A 13,209-nucleotide genomic window follows, 5' to 3' on the forward strand; every position below is an offset into this window, starting at 1 on the left:
GACGTAAAATAAAGATTGTATTCTAATAGACTATCATTTTCATCTCATTACAGGTGACTCAAGAGACAGATAATCTGATTCTGCAACAGATGCAGAATGCCATTAGTCAGAAGACCCAGGCAGTCCCTCCTTCATCTACATATGAGGAAGTACTACAGATCCCACAGGAAGGAAACAAACACCACGATGCCAGAAAGGAGATCTATCCAAGTGGCAAAAGGTGTTTCTCTGATAACAAACTACAGCATGAAGATGGAGACTCAGCATCAGGCTATAGGTACACTGATAGGACCTCAGGATTGATTATAGTCTGAATGACACTTCAAAATTATATCAATATAATAATAAACTATTTCAGTAGGAGTGACGACAGCATCTCTAAGAATGTCAGTACAAACTCCAGCCTTGACAATGAAGATGACAATGAAGATGACGATGACACTATGACAATGTTTTACGATGACACTATGCAGGTGGAGACAAAGTTGGTCCCTGATAGTGGTGGGTGGTACCACAGTCCAGCTCAGCTGTTTACATAATATAATACCTATCTTAGTTTTCACGAAGGTTTTACTTTTGGACACATTATTGACACAACTATTGTTTCAAATTATAATAGCTATTAATACTAAATGCAGACATTATTCTCTTCAATTTGCCATACCAGACTGGGTGGAACCAGTCAAGACTGAGTTCTTAAAGAAGTTGACCTATGCCAACATGAAGAGGAATCTGCAAGAGCAGATCAGGTAGGCCTTACATCCAGTTAAATGTTAGTTCTACTATTATTGTTCTATTATTTTTGCTCTACTGTATATCCAGTTATAGGTTAGTTCTGGACCTGGAGTTCTACATCCAGGTACAGGTCGGTTCTATAACTCTAGTGCTATATATAGTTACAAAGTTAGTTGTATAACAATAGTTTTATATCCAGGTACAGGTCAGTTCTTTAACAAGCTCTGTATCCAGGTACAGATATACATAACTCTTTCTCAGGTACACACTGCGTAACAAAAACCAGGAGGATGTGTGTGAAGAGCTTGTTATGATGCTGACGGACACAGTAAATGGTGAACTGAAGGACAGGGTGGGACCAGAAGATATCCTTTCAGAGAGCAAGCTAGAGGAACTGCAGTATGCTCTGGACGAGCAGGCACGACGGATCCTGAAGACCAATCGAGCTGAGCGACTCGAGAGGAGGGTGAAGCGAGCCATCGAGAAGACACTTATTGCCCCTCAGGTGGAGAAACTGACAGAGGTAAGGCATATTGTGCATGTTTATACAACTGTAACTGACAAATGTTTACTCCAGAATAGTCAGAATAGGGTAGGTGGTCAAGCATTAAGGCATTGGGACCTTTGGCACAATATGTTGAGATTTGAATTCCACATCTACAATGGTATTTGTGATTCTGGGGCCTCATTACAGAAACATCTGAAATCTTATCTCAGAATTTTTGGTATCACAGAAACGTGTTTCCTGTTGGAAAAAAATCATATTTAATTTTAGGATAGGACTATTACTATTACAGAACCATCCTAACCTAGGAATTTCCCAAGTTAGGATTCCTAAATTGGGATGGCATAGACCAGGGGTGTCGTTAGACCCTTTTTACTGGGGCAGGTGCCCCAGTATAAATCTGCTGTGCCCCAGTAAAATCTAAAGTTTGAGTTTTAACAATTTACTTTATTAGTGCATTAATTTAGATTGATAATCCCGGAAAAAAATAAAAGCAATATCCCAATCAACGCTTGTAAAATCAAAGCAGTTTAACCAAAAACACAAACCGATGCACGCATAATTCCATGTCAGCGCGCTCTTCTGAGCTTGCCAAATAGTCACTGCTGCACGCACACAGAAGTCCAAGTGTCGGACTCGGCAAACAAGTTCGTATTGAGGTAGGCTAAGAAAACATTCCAAACAAAAGAAAATCTCTAAAATATAGGCCTACCGATCATCTTATTTTTACTACAACATAAAAACAATATTACATGAAGCTCCAAAAAACATTATTTGCGCTCAAATTAATGCGAATGAAATGTGCACGTTCGCATTAACTATTGATGTCCCTGCAGTGCCGGTCCGAGCACATTTGAATTTGGCGCTCTAGGCAAGATTTATCACCAGCAGGACCGGCCCTGTGTCCCTGCCAAAGCTGATATCAAACTTGCGTCCCTGAACTGTTGTATAGTGAGTTAAGCAAGGGGAGTTTTCTATATCCTAGCAGTGCATTGTGCGCAACAAGCTTGAAAGAAAAAAAAGGGATATGAATAGGGGCCTGTGCCTCAGTAGAGTTGTATGTCAAACAACGCCCCTGGCATAGACCCTGTTAAAAAATAAATAATAATTGCCAAAAATTACAGCAGCACTCCTTTGGTCTGTATGGCAATGAATATGAGGAACATGAACACAGAAAATTGATGATTGATAGGTTACTCAAACCAGAAACAACTCAATACAAACATATTTCACTATAAAATTCAGTAAGTTAGACTTGAATATTGGACAATGAAATTGCATTTGATTTAAAACATTCAATTCAGGAATAAATACATATATTAAAACATAGCTGCAAGCAGCAATGGAGGGGCCAAGCAGTCCAGAGCAGGACATGGCCTCCATAGCACTTGTGCAACAATTAAGTCACAACAATCTGTTGCACTCATGCAACACACCAAGTTTGGTTGAAACATCTGTTTGCATTCAAGAGTACTGAGTATTCAAAGTGATTTTTCTGGTATAACACTTCAGGCCTACTCTGCTCCTCTTGGGAACGATGAAACCCAAGTTTGGTTGCTGAGATACCCTCTCACGTCTCGTTTGGCGGATTTGCCTTTGATCGGCTCTACCGAACAAATTGTTTTGAAAATGCAATGCAATTTTGGTCATATATGGAGTAAAACACTTGATTTGGCCTTGATGTGCTTATTAACTGTTGTGTTTGTGAAGAAAAGAAGGATGGCCCTCAGCACTAACAATGTAGGCTATGGTACTTTCACTTTCAATTGATGGTTTGAAAACATTTTATGTAATGTTCTGTTCTAAAATTGCACATTATATATTTATAAGGGTCTTACATGTCATATGTGACATGTTTTATTTTGTTATTGCATTTGTATAGATTTGTATACATTTTTATAGATTTTTCTTTAATTAAAAACAAAATAGTTTTGGATTTATGACCCGTTGTCCTATTTTCACTACATGGGAGAGATCCCCCCTTCCCCCGCCCCGTTTGACAGGTTATTTTTTTTACATGTAACTAATTAACTTTTACTTAAAGTACATTTTAAATGAACTACTTATTACTTTTACTTGAGTATTTTTTCAGATTGGTAATTTCACTTGTACTTGACTAATATTTCATCAAAGTATTGGTACTTTTACTTGAGTACAATATTTTAGTACTTTTTCCACCTCTGATAGGAAGATAAGATTGTTCCTATAATTCAGGTAAAAGACAACCCAAAAGTTTTTTGGGGGATTTGCAGACCTCTCTTCCTGTATCTGGGACAAATGTGAATGCTTCCACAATAAGAAGAAATCTCAATCAACATGGCTTTCTAGGAGGGTTGCTAGGAAGAAGCCTCTGCTTAAAAAAAAACAAAGCTGCCATACTCAACTTAGCCAGAGAGTCCCTGGAGAAACCTGAAGCTTTCTGGACAAATGAGTCAAAAATGTACCTTTTAGGTCACAACTAAAACCGTTTTTTCGTTTAGCAAAAAAGTCAACTCTGTATACAACCATAAGAACCTTCTCCCAACAGTGAAGCATGGTGGTGGGAACATTGAGATCTGGGCTTGCTTTTTATCCTCGGGACCTGGACAACTCCACATAGTCCAGAGAATCATGAATTCGAAAACGGTTTATGCAACATAATAATGATCCGAACAAAACAACCAAAGAATGGCTGAGGGAGAATAAGATATGTATTTTGGATTGGCCCAGACCTGAATCAAATTTAAATGCTATGGCAGGATCTGAAGCGGGCAGTTCATGCAGACGCACATCCAACCTCACTCGACTGGCTGCATTCCGCAAGGAGTGGTCAAAAATTTGATAAAAAAAAAATAAATTACATTTGATTTGTCGCTACAAAAACCTTTTGGTTGAGGTTATTGCTGTGAAAGGAGGTGCGTGTGATACCCTATTAACTTATATTTTTTCACACATGAAATCAGAGTTTTTGTTAAATCACCCACTTTTGTTAGATAAACAAAGAAATATCATTTTCTTTTGAGTCCATTATTTATAATGTCAGTATTATGAATTGAGGTATAAATTTACTAAGATTTTTTCTTTTTTACAAAAATACTATCTCTGTAGGGTTTCGCAAACTTTCGAGCAGCACTGTAAAACGGAGCTTGGGTGTTTACTATCTTGTGTTGTCCTGTGTGTCTGAAGGATGAGACTGACTTCTGGATAAAGCTGCTTGAAAGGTACCTGTCTCCTATTGTCGATGACAAAGCTCAAAAGGAAGTGGTAACCAGAGAGCTTAAGTCCCTCAGGAACAAGGTGGGATTTCTAACTTCCTGTCCTAATTCAGTAATTGTCGATAATTCTACGTATACACAAAACGTTAATTGTTTTATGACAAAAACTTTTGTTGTTGTTTTTTTACAGGCTGTGTTCCTGTATTTCATTGTTAATGTTCTGTGGGTTGTGGCTACATTCTTCCTCCAAGCCATTGGAAATGATGTGATCAGCATCAAGATTCCCAAGTTCTACCCAAATGGAAGCCAGGCTGAAGATTATCTGAAGGTGGAGCCTCTTAGTTTGATGTTCTTGCTGTCCTTTGCTGTTCTGCTGATCATCCAGTTCCTGGCCATGCTCTACCACAGGTCAAACATTTGCTCTCCTTCATGCACACAGCCAAACATATCAGACAAGGAGTAATATATCTTTATAAATAGTATGAGAAACACTGATGTACTGCACCATCCGGCATGCTTCCTGTTCTAGTAAGAACACAGACCAGACTTCAAGTTCTTGTAACCTGTGACTGTGTATTGTCTGCATTTCCCCAGGATCTACACTCTGATCCACGTGGTGTCCTACAGGAGTTCAGAAAAAGACTACAAGGAAAAGAAGGACGTAAGTGACCCACATAATTAATACTGCTACAGTGTAACAAAAGAACATCTGCACTGTAAGAAACACCTTACTGTCATTATTAGCTGACAACACCATTAAACAATTACATTGTTGTAAAGCAAATTTTTTAAATGACTAGAATGGAAATATACAGTATATCCAGTTAAGAATCCAGCTCCAAGTGAGCAATGGAGGAGTGGTATGTGTTTGTATCTGTATTGATAAATTAATAATAAAGAAAAGTTTTTTTATTTTTATAAATGTATTTATAATTTTTTTGTGATGGTTATGTTTGTTGCTGTTTCTGATTTAACGTTTGTGCAGGAGGATGATGAGGGGCTTATTCTAGAGAACCAGATCGCCAACGGGCTAGTCATTACAAGTGACGACCTTTAACTAACTGCAACCGTCTGGTGACAATAAGGATTACCTTGTGACCATCTATTAATTAGGTTTGTTACTTTACTGAATGTTGATGAGTGAAAGCACTGCATTGTATGCACATTTAGTATGTGTGGAATTAAAACTCAACCACAGTGTGATGTGTAATGATTAGAACGTATCATTGTGTACAATAGTGTAATTGATTCTGAACTAAAGTAAACAAAGCCCTTTTAAACATGTCATTTATAATAATTGTGTTTATAATATTATTTTGGAGATTACCAATTGCCTTTATAATTGACCGCTTTCAGGGACTGAAATTAAATGTGTGTACTATCCTGTCAAATTCAAGTTACCAATAAAATGTATTGAAACAAACTAGCACTGGACATTCCTCAAAATATTTATTTCATCATTAGTCATACAGTAAGTGGTTACACAGGCAATTCCAGAAGAGAAACCAAAAACATTGTAATTTTCATGTTTATCTGGATTAAATGTTTTACTAGTAGTAACTTCAGAGATTGTGTGGAAATATTATAGCAAATAAATTAATCAAATGACAAATTACCATTACATGCAGTTAACCATTATCTTCGGTCAACTGTATAAGTACATGTTTTTCCATCTTTAATCTCGTTAACTTGTGTGTGATGCTGTAAAACAATTAAAACAAATTTTCTGCATGAAACTTGGATGATTGATTTCAGAGACATCAATAATTAAGTAAAAAACATTTAGGTGGGAGTGACATGTTTTGGTAGAGTAGAACATGTGTACCCAGGAAAATACTGGAGTCCGATGCTTTGGAGCTAAGAGGCCATCTTCTTCTCCATGCTGTAAAAGAACATATTAATTAAATATCGGTATTTTGACATTGCAATAGATGGGACTTTGAATAATTTATTGCGTTGTTTAAAATTAATGACTGACAATGATAGGGAGACATTGAGTTATGCATATTTTCACCAGCCATGATTAGGTGAACTTGATGATACTGATTATAACCTTGCACCAATGAAGTTACTTGTTTAACACAGAGTTGAATGTAATATTTGCAAAGCCAAAATACAAGGCTCTCTTCAAATACTTGACCTCCATAAACTAGTAAGACTGAGAACTTTAGTGTGGGCTTAATGGGGCCAGTTTTTTATATTTATCGGATGAAGCAGTCACTGACAGCACAGAAACAATTGGTTATACTTGTATTTAATGAGTCGGCCTCCCTGGATGAGCTGAGCAGTCTCATTGGTCAGATGGCACGCAAATAACAGCCAATTCCTGGGTTGGACCTTGTAAGCAAACCTCATAAAAAGCAGCGAGTAGCAGGTCAGGGCTGCAGAAGAGGAATTAAGGAGTGAGTTACTTAAGAGAGTGTTTGTGTGTGTGTTTATGCATTTGTGTCTTGAAGTCATCTCACCAAAAGTCATCCTGCCACTGATGATCTCTGGGCTTTTCTTCATGTCTGAAATGGCAGCAATAGGCAGCCCCCAGTTGGCAACAGGGCCCCAGAAGTGCTGCAGAGGAGTGAACAGTAACACTTTAGAAGCCTTGTTCCCTCCATACTATTTTGTAGATAGTTAAACTCATGACTATCCTGGGGCAACTGTACTTACAAAAAAAATGCATACATGTACAACAGACTAATATAATAGGCTTGAGGTAAGTCAACCAATCAGTAGATTGTATCGAATGACATTATTCTGTAACATGGCTTAAACTTGTGGAAGGAGATCAGAATCCTTACCGTGCTAATCAATATGATTTGTCAAGGTTGCAGTCAGGACACACAAACAAGAATGAGAAAAGAAACATTGTTAGGGCTTGCATGAAATACAGTACCATCTTCCCTTGAAAATGTGTCCAAACATTTGACTGGTACTGTACATGGGGCATTTAAGTGCATAATTGGATGCTAAGAGCTAAGACAGTATAGTCCAGTCATTTTATGAAAAAAGGTAGGACAAATTGCAACAGAAGCAAACTCAACTGATGTATCCTCAATATGTCCTGAGTAAGGAAAAAATAAAAGCCCAAAAGAATCACATTAGGGGAAAGTTTCAAAAAAGACCCAGATATAGGCTATTCATTCATTCTTTTTCTCACGTGAATAGGGTAAAGATTTTTACCTTTAGATATCACCAAGTAAATTACTGAGTTGACATCAGGACAAACAAAAAATGTATTCCAAGTTTTTTGAAATTGTTTGTTAACATGGGCAAACAGTGAATAATCTAATTAGGTATGTGCTAATTTGCATGAATACCACAACAGATCTAAACGTTGGGTATAGCCAGGTGAAAATGTCTTGTTGCATCTTGTTGACATATGTGAAGGAATTATATCTTTTCTGCTAATCCAATGCTGCTAAAAAAATCAATACCTCAATAACATCAATTGTGTAATGCTTAATACTAAACATATATCCTAATGTGATCAATTGCTTTAATTAAGAACAAATGGGTCTATGCCACAGGATGCTTCTGAGTCTGTGTAGTAAATGTGTCATGCTGAATTGTAACTCTGGTGTGTGTAAGAATGCAGAAGGTCAGCACGCAGACTTTGGAGGCAAATGGTGATGCCTGGGACTGGTGTGAGCACAATAGGGCACATCAGGACCTTGGTATGATCTACTCCCTACCTTGGAGAACCCCCCCCCCCCCCCCCCCCCCTTGATTGCATCAGACCTTTGGGTCTTGTCTGCCCCCCCCCCCCCCCCTTCTCTGAACATCATCAGGTCCTTGGACTGCCCACCCTGTGCCACCACGAACACCCTGGACACCTAATTGGATAACCAAATCCCCTCCCCATGGTCTTCTGAACAATCACCTAACAATCACTTCCCTCTCTTGGGGGTTACTAGAACTGTCTCCCGAGGACAGGTAGAGAGAATTGGGACTGGGCAGAACTCTCTCTCTCTGACTTCCGTCAACTATTCTCCCAAAGGCCTTTGTCTACTCTACTCTATGAAGCGGGACTGGTAACATTGACTGGTATCACCGATCTAGACTGAAGACATCCTGGTGTGTTGTATTCATTGTTGATTGCATCATTTATTATCAATAAACTTTAAAAAACTTGGTCCGGCATTTAACCTTGTATCCTTCTCCTCCTGATTTGAACCTCAACACATAACAGTAAAATACTTAATGTTAAGGTCTGAATGGAACCCATTTAGGCTACCCATGGGCATTAATACATAGAGGCAGGAAGAAACCAGCTTTTATCAATTATTATTGCAGAGATGGGGTTTGGAGGTGGGTCGTTTCACCGATAATAATCATACCACAGCTCAACACCCATCCAGATGTTTCCAATAAATTGTAGTTGATCACCAGGTACGTTTTATTAATGTAGGTTGAATAATCCATATAGGGGAAAGAAAAAATAAAATCTTTCTTACCTGAGTGACAGCTTAGTGACAGTTGATTGACAGTTGCGTGTACCTTGAATGAATGACTGAATCTCTGCCCCTTATGGTGACATTTGTTTGCCTCTGTCTTTTACTGTAAGATGTCAACAAGATTCTACCAGACATTTGCTCATTTAACCCAAAAACATCGTAATAAATTTTTTGTTTGTCTTAATGTAAGTAATCAACTCAGTAATGTTCATAGTGATATCTAAAGGTTAAAAGTTTTAGCCTATTCACATGAGAAAAAGAATGAATAGGCGTATGAATAGGCTATATATCTGGGTCCTTTTCGAAACTTTCCACTACTGTAATGGGATTCTTCTGGGCTTTCTTTTCCTTACTCAGGACATATTGAGGATAGAAAATCTGTTGAGTTTGTTTCTGTTGCAATTTGTCTGGACTAGTAGAGCTAAAACGGTAAACATACATGCAACCATGGCACTCAGATATTAATCTAAATAAATGCTGGTTCTCAGCCCAGTTCAGATTAAGACATTCACATTGACGTTACCTTGACCTAACTAGCTTGTCGAACAAGTAGTTGAGTTTACAGACATGTGGTGCAAGCCTCTAGCTATACAGTAGCTATTAACTGTAGAAAATAAACGCACGTCCAGAAAAACGAACCGTTTCCCCCTCTTCACTGTCTGAAAATACAAATATGCTAATACTAACGCAGTGGATTTTGCTCAAAAGAAAGATTCTTGTCCTCACAAATGTTGCCTTCTTAGCTAGTCTACAAATAATTGTCTATTTTTCTGACAAACCAGTGTGCCCTCTGTAGGGAGGCTAATGAACATACCGAAGGGGTTTGACACACCAAAGTAGTGCACAGCTAACGTTAAAAAACTATCGTGCTAGCTAGGTTGCGCTAAGTGAGACTTACCTAGGTTGGCATGTAGCCTTACAGTACAAAGTAACATTTGAGTAATATTGACGGTATTAAAAAGGTCATAGGTAAGCTAAATCCTTACTTGATAAAATTCCAGCTAAAACAAAGAAGAACCTCTACAGTAGACTAGCTAGCTACTATACCAAAGATGACACGTTGGGTAGAAGTCTTATTAGTACTGTACAGTGACCTACATTGCACAGCTCTAGACATTCATTGTTGTCGAATTAATACGACGGTTTAGGATTAGTTACTGAACAGTACAGGTCGGCTAACAAATAGCTAGTGTAGGCCAAACTAGCTAGGCAAATTGGCTAGACTAAGAAGCCTATAGCAGGCAAAAATGTTGAACTAAACAAACAGTTTCCCATACCTTGTTAAATAATCCCTGAACTCCTTGCTTTTCAGGTGGTCTACCGCCTTTCGTGCCAGTGTTCCAGCCATTGCTTCCTATTGTAAAAGTTCAGTTTGAGCAGAAATTGTATTTGGTATTCTGCTAGAGATTGTTAGAGGACAACGGTGGTCAAACCTAGCCCCAGATGGATCTTGTAGGTATTGCATTTCCGTTTTGGCACCCGGCTCCCGGTGAATGTATCTCTCTAAACAGCTGACTAGAATAGATGTAGAGGTTGAACAAGTAGCCTACTTCAGAGATAACCAGGGCTCTCAAGTGTCACGCATTGAGCGTGAAAGTCACTCATTTCGGTCTTTTGTCACGCCCTCCCACCACACATAGTATTTCTCACGCAGAAAAAAAATATTTATAATATATTTAATATGGCGCAGCACCCTCTGGCCGCGCCACTCTCACTATGGAACCGGCAGGAATTAAGCGCGTCTCCCCTGGAGTTCTTAGTCGAGCCTGCCACTTATCAGCCAAAAAAATAAGCCGGGGGGGGGGGGGAGGGGGGGGGGGGGGTTGATTGGTGTGCGTGTGGGATAGGCGGCAGTGGCATTAGTGTAATAATAAATACAATGCTATTATATATTTGTTTGTTTGTTTTTATTATATTTCTAGGCACAAATTAAAAATAAGTTAAGAAATAAATATAATAAAATAAAAAATAAAACAACAAGAAATAAATATAGCCTACATTTAGGCCTATACTGTAGGCCTAGGGTACCTTTTAATTTAGCAAAGAACATTGCATGGAAAAGACAGAGGATATGTAATTCAAATCTACAACCATCCCTATCTCTAAAAAACAGAATTGCAGCAAGGATTGGGCCTACTGGTTACAAGAATTGTAGATCTAGATAATAGCCTACCCCATGCAGAATCGGTATGCCAGAAAAACAAGAAGAACATAAAATGTAGCATACATATAGGCCCAGTATATAAGAACAGATGTTAACATAAACATGGAAGTCAGGTGGCTGAGCGGTGAGGGAATCGGGCTAGTAATCCGAAGGTTGCCAGTTCGATTCCCCGTCATGCCAACTGACGTTGTGTCCTTGGGCAAGGCACTTCACCCTACTTGCCTCGGGGGAATGTCCCTGTACTTACTGTAAGTCGCTCTGGATAAGAGCGTCTGCTAAATGACTAAATGTAAATGTAAATAAATAAATAATCTTTTTTGGTTGTGTCAACAAAAACCAACAAGATCCTTCAGTCCTCTTCAGCCGTTTGGGATCCATTCAGCAACAACCAGACCTATCAAACGATATAATAGGCTACAGATTCAACAAATAATACTAGATCTCATTTAAACAGAAATGTAGGCTACAAGGTGAACAGTAATAAGTTATGTCTGTTGATTTACCTATTTTGTATTTGTATTGTATATCTTACCTATATTTGTCCGGGTACGCTCGCTGACGCACTCGCTGCACACACACTCGCTGACGCACACGCACTCACCCTGGACTCCGTCTCCCTTCCTTGCTGCAGTTCCTTCCTATACAGATTATTTTTAAACAAAAGCATTTTTAATTTTTTCCATTTATTTAGCCTATGTTTTATTAATATTATATCCATTTCAGCAACTGAACACCGACATTTCTCACCTCTTTCTCCATCTGTATTTCTCGTCCCTTTTAGCTGCTTTCAGAAGTCCCTCGATGAAATGTTTAAACTCCATGCAGGATAACTTAAAGTTCAGTCTGACCTGCAGTTCAGCTTTCACCAAACCTACTGCCAACCTATTTCTTTTGTCTGACCAGACATCCTCCATGTGACTAAAGACGCGTTCGGCATATGCGTTACTGACAGGTATCGACAAAACGAAAGACACCACTTTAAGCAATTCTGTTGCTGTTCTCTCGCGCTTGAAAAAGAATGCCCATTTTTTATCAGGGGCCAGCACTTCTGGTATACTTTCAAAAACACTGTTTAGTACAGTGTAGTCTTGGTAGAGCTTATCAATATCAACGCCTCCCAGATCCACTTTCTCAACTAATTTCTCCAACGCGTTCCATTCGATGGGAGCGCACAGTTGAAGACAGCTGGAGTAACATATTAATGGGTCATCAAAATCAAAGTTATCCTCAAGGTACATGATGCCCTTTTCAAAGAACCCATCTGCCAATCTGACAAACTCTGTTTGCTCTCTTGCGCTCAGTTGTCTGTATGCCTGTTTCGTCTTACTACCATAAAACTGGTCAGTGCGACGCGAGATTAATTGGCTGCGCAGTCGGTTCATCACTTCATTAACATCCAGTAAACTAACACTCTCATTTTCCAACTTCCGAATTGCGCTTTCAAATTCCTGCATGACATTATGCATAAGCAACAGAACACACTCAGACACTGTCACGTCATCACTGCTGTCTGCTGCATCATCACCACCTGAGCACAAAGCCCTCCAGACAATGACAGGGCAATCTCTCTTTCCCAACGACAAAAAATAGCATTTCAGGGCAGGCCAACATTCTAAGACTCGTTGGATTGCGGGCAATAAGGACAACCACCGGGTTGGTACATGCCTCAGAATCTCTTTGTATTGTACTGAAGTGAATTCGCAAAACTCCTTCAGAGACTCTACCTTCTTGGCAGAGCAAGAGAACTCACTGTAGATTTTTAGAATGATGCACTCCACATCATAGCCTTCCGCGCTTAGAATCCTGTTTGCATGTTTTAAGGTGTTGTGAATCAAGTGACATTTGCAGTTAGCTTTTACGATATGCGGGTTAACTTCTTTCAGTTTTTGAAAAACAGAATTATGCTTGCCATAATTGACAGAGGCATTGTCAGCACCGTATGCACTGATTTTTCTGACACTGAGGCCACTTGATTCTGTGATGTCAACTATTTGTTCGTAAATGGCTCTACTTGTTTCGTGGGGGTCCTCGTAAAATTCCAATAGCCCGTATTTAACACCCTCATCTACATGAAAATATTGCAGTGTGTAGGGGTACACTTTAACATTGCCTGAATTTGATGCGTCTGAACAAACAGAAAAGTACGGGGTATTCTTCAGCTCT

The 13,209-nt window shown here is 39.0% G+C and overlaps 2 protein-coding genes across 4 annotated transcripts in view; one reads left to right on the plus strand and one right to left on the minus strand.

The window, feature by feature from the left end:
* The window catches only part of chs1 (chitin synthase 1), a 40,885-nt gene extending 35,025 nt beyond the window's left edge, over nt 1-5,860 (plus strand). Inside the window, exons 14-21 of one of the 3 annotated variants that reach the window (XM_067236120.1) lie at nt 54-277; nt 359-501; nt 668-749; nt 997-1,258; nt 4,406-4,516; nt 4,625-4,842; nt 5,029-5,095; nt 5,420-5,860. In XM_067236120.1, the coding sequence (XP_067092221.1) occupies nt 54-277; nt 359-501; nt 668-749; nt 997-1,258; nt 4,406-4,516; nt 4,625-4,842; nt 5,029-5,095; nt 5,420-5,491 (1,179 nt within the window). In that variant the 3' untranslated portion in view covers nt 5,492-5,860. The remainder of the gene's footprint in view (nt 1-53; nt 278-358; nt 502-667; nt 750-996; nt 1,259-4,405; nt 4,517-4,624; nt 4,843-5,028; nt 5,096-5,419) is intronic. The other 2 variants (XM_067236121.1, XM_067236122.1) reach the window with 2 other exon arrangements.
* A 4-nt stretch (nt 5,861-5,864) lies between these two features.
* Nucleotides 5,865-10,338, minus strand: mpc1 (mitochondrial pyruvate carrier 1). Its single transcript, XM_067236123.1, has 5 exons — nt 10,160-10,338; nt 7,227-7,230; nt 6,900-6,996; nt 6,683-6,815; nt 5,865-6,316 (listed from the first exon to the last, which is right to left on the minus strand). Exons 1-5 carry the CDS (start codon nt 10,228-10,230, stop codon nt 6,292-6,294), a joined length of 330 nt encoding a protein of 109 aa, XP_067092224.1. The 5' UTR covers nt 10,231-10,338; the 3' UTR covers nt 5,865-6,291.
* Between the last annotated feature and the right edge of the window lie 2,871 nt (nt 10,339-13,209).

The sequence above is a fragment of the Osmerus mordax genome, chromosome 5 (assembly GCF_038355195.1).
Source record: "Osmerus mordax isolate fOsmMor3 chromosome 5, fOsmMor3.pri, whole genome shotgun sequence".
Classification (NCBI taxonomy): Eukaryota; Metazoa; Chordata; class Actinopteri; order Osmeriformes; family Osmeridae; genus Osmerus; species Osmerus mordax.

Excerpts from the sequence above, each read along its gene's own strand:
- mpc1 (XM_067236123.1), bottom strand. The coding sequence starts at position 10,230 with ATGGCTGGAACACTGGCACGAAAGGCGGTAGACCACCTGAAAAGCAAG. Across the intron at positions 6,816-6,899 it reads CAGTGGCAGGATGACTTTTG|CCCTGACCTGCTACTCGCTG; the intron begins GTGAGATGACTT and ends CCTCTTCTGCAG. Across the intron at positions 6,317-6,682 it reads GGCCGACTCATTAAATACAA|CATGGAGAAGAAGATGGCCT; the intron begins GTATAACCAATT and ends GTTCTTTTACAG.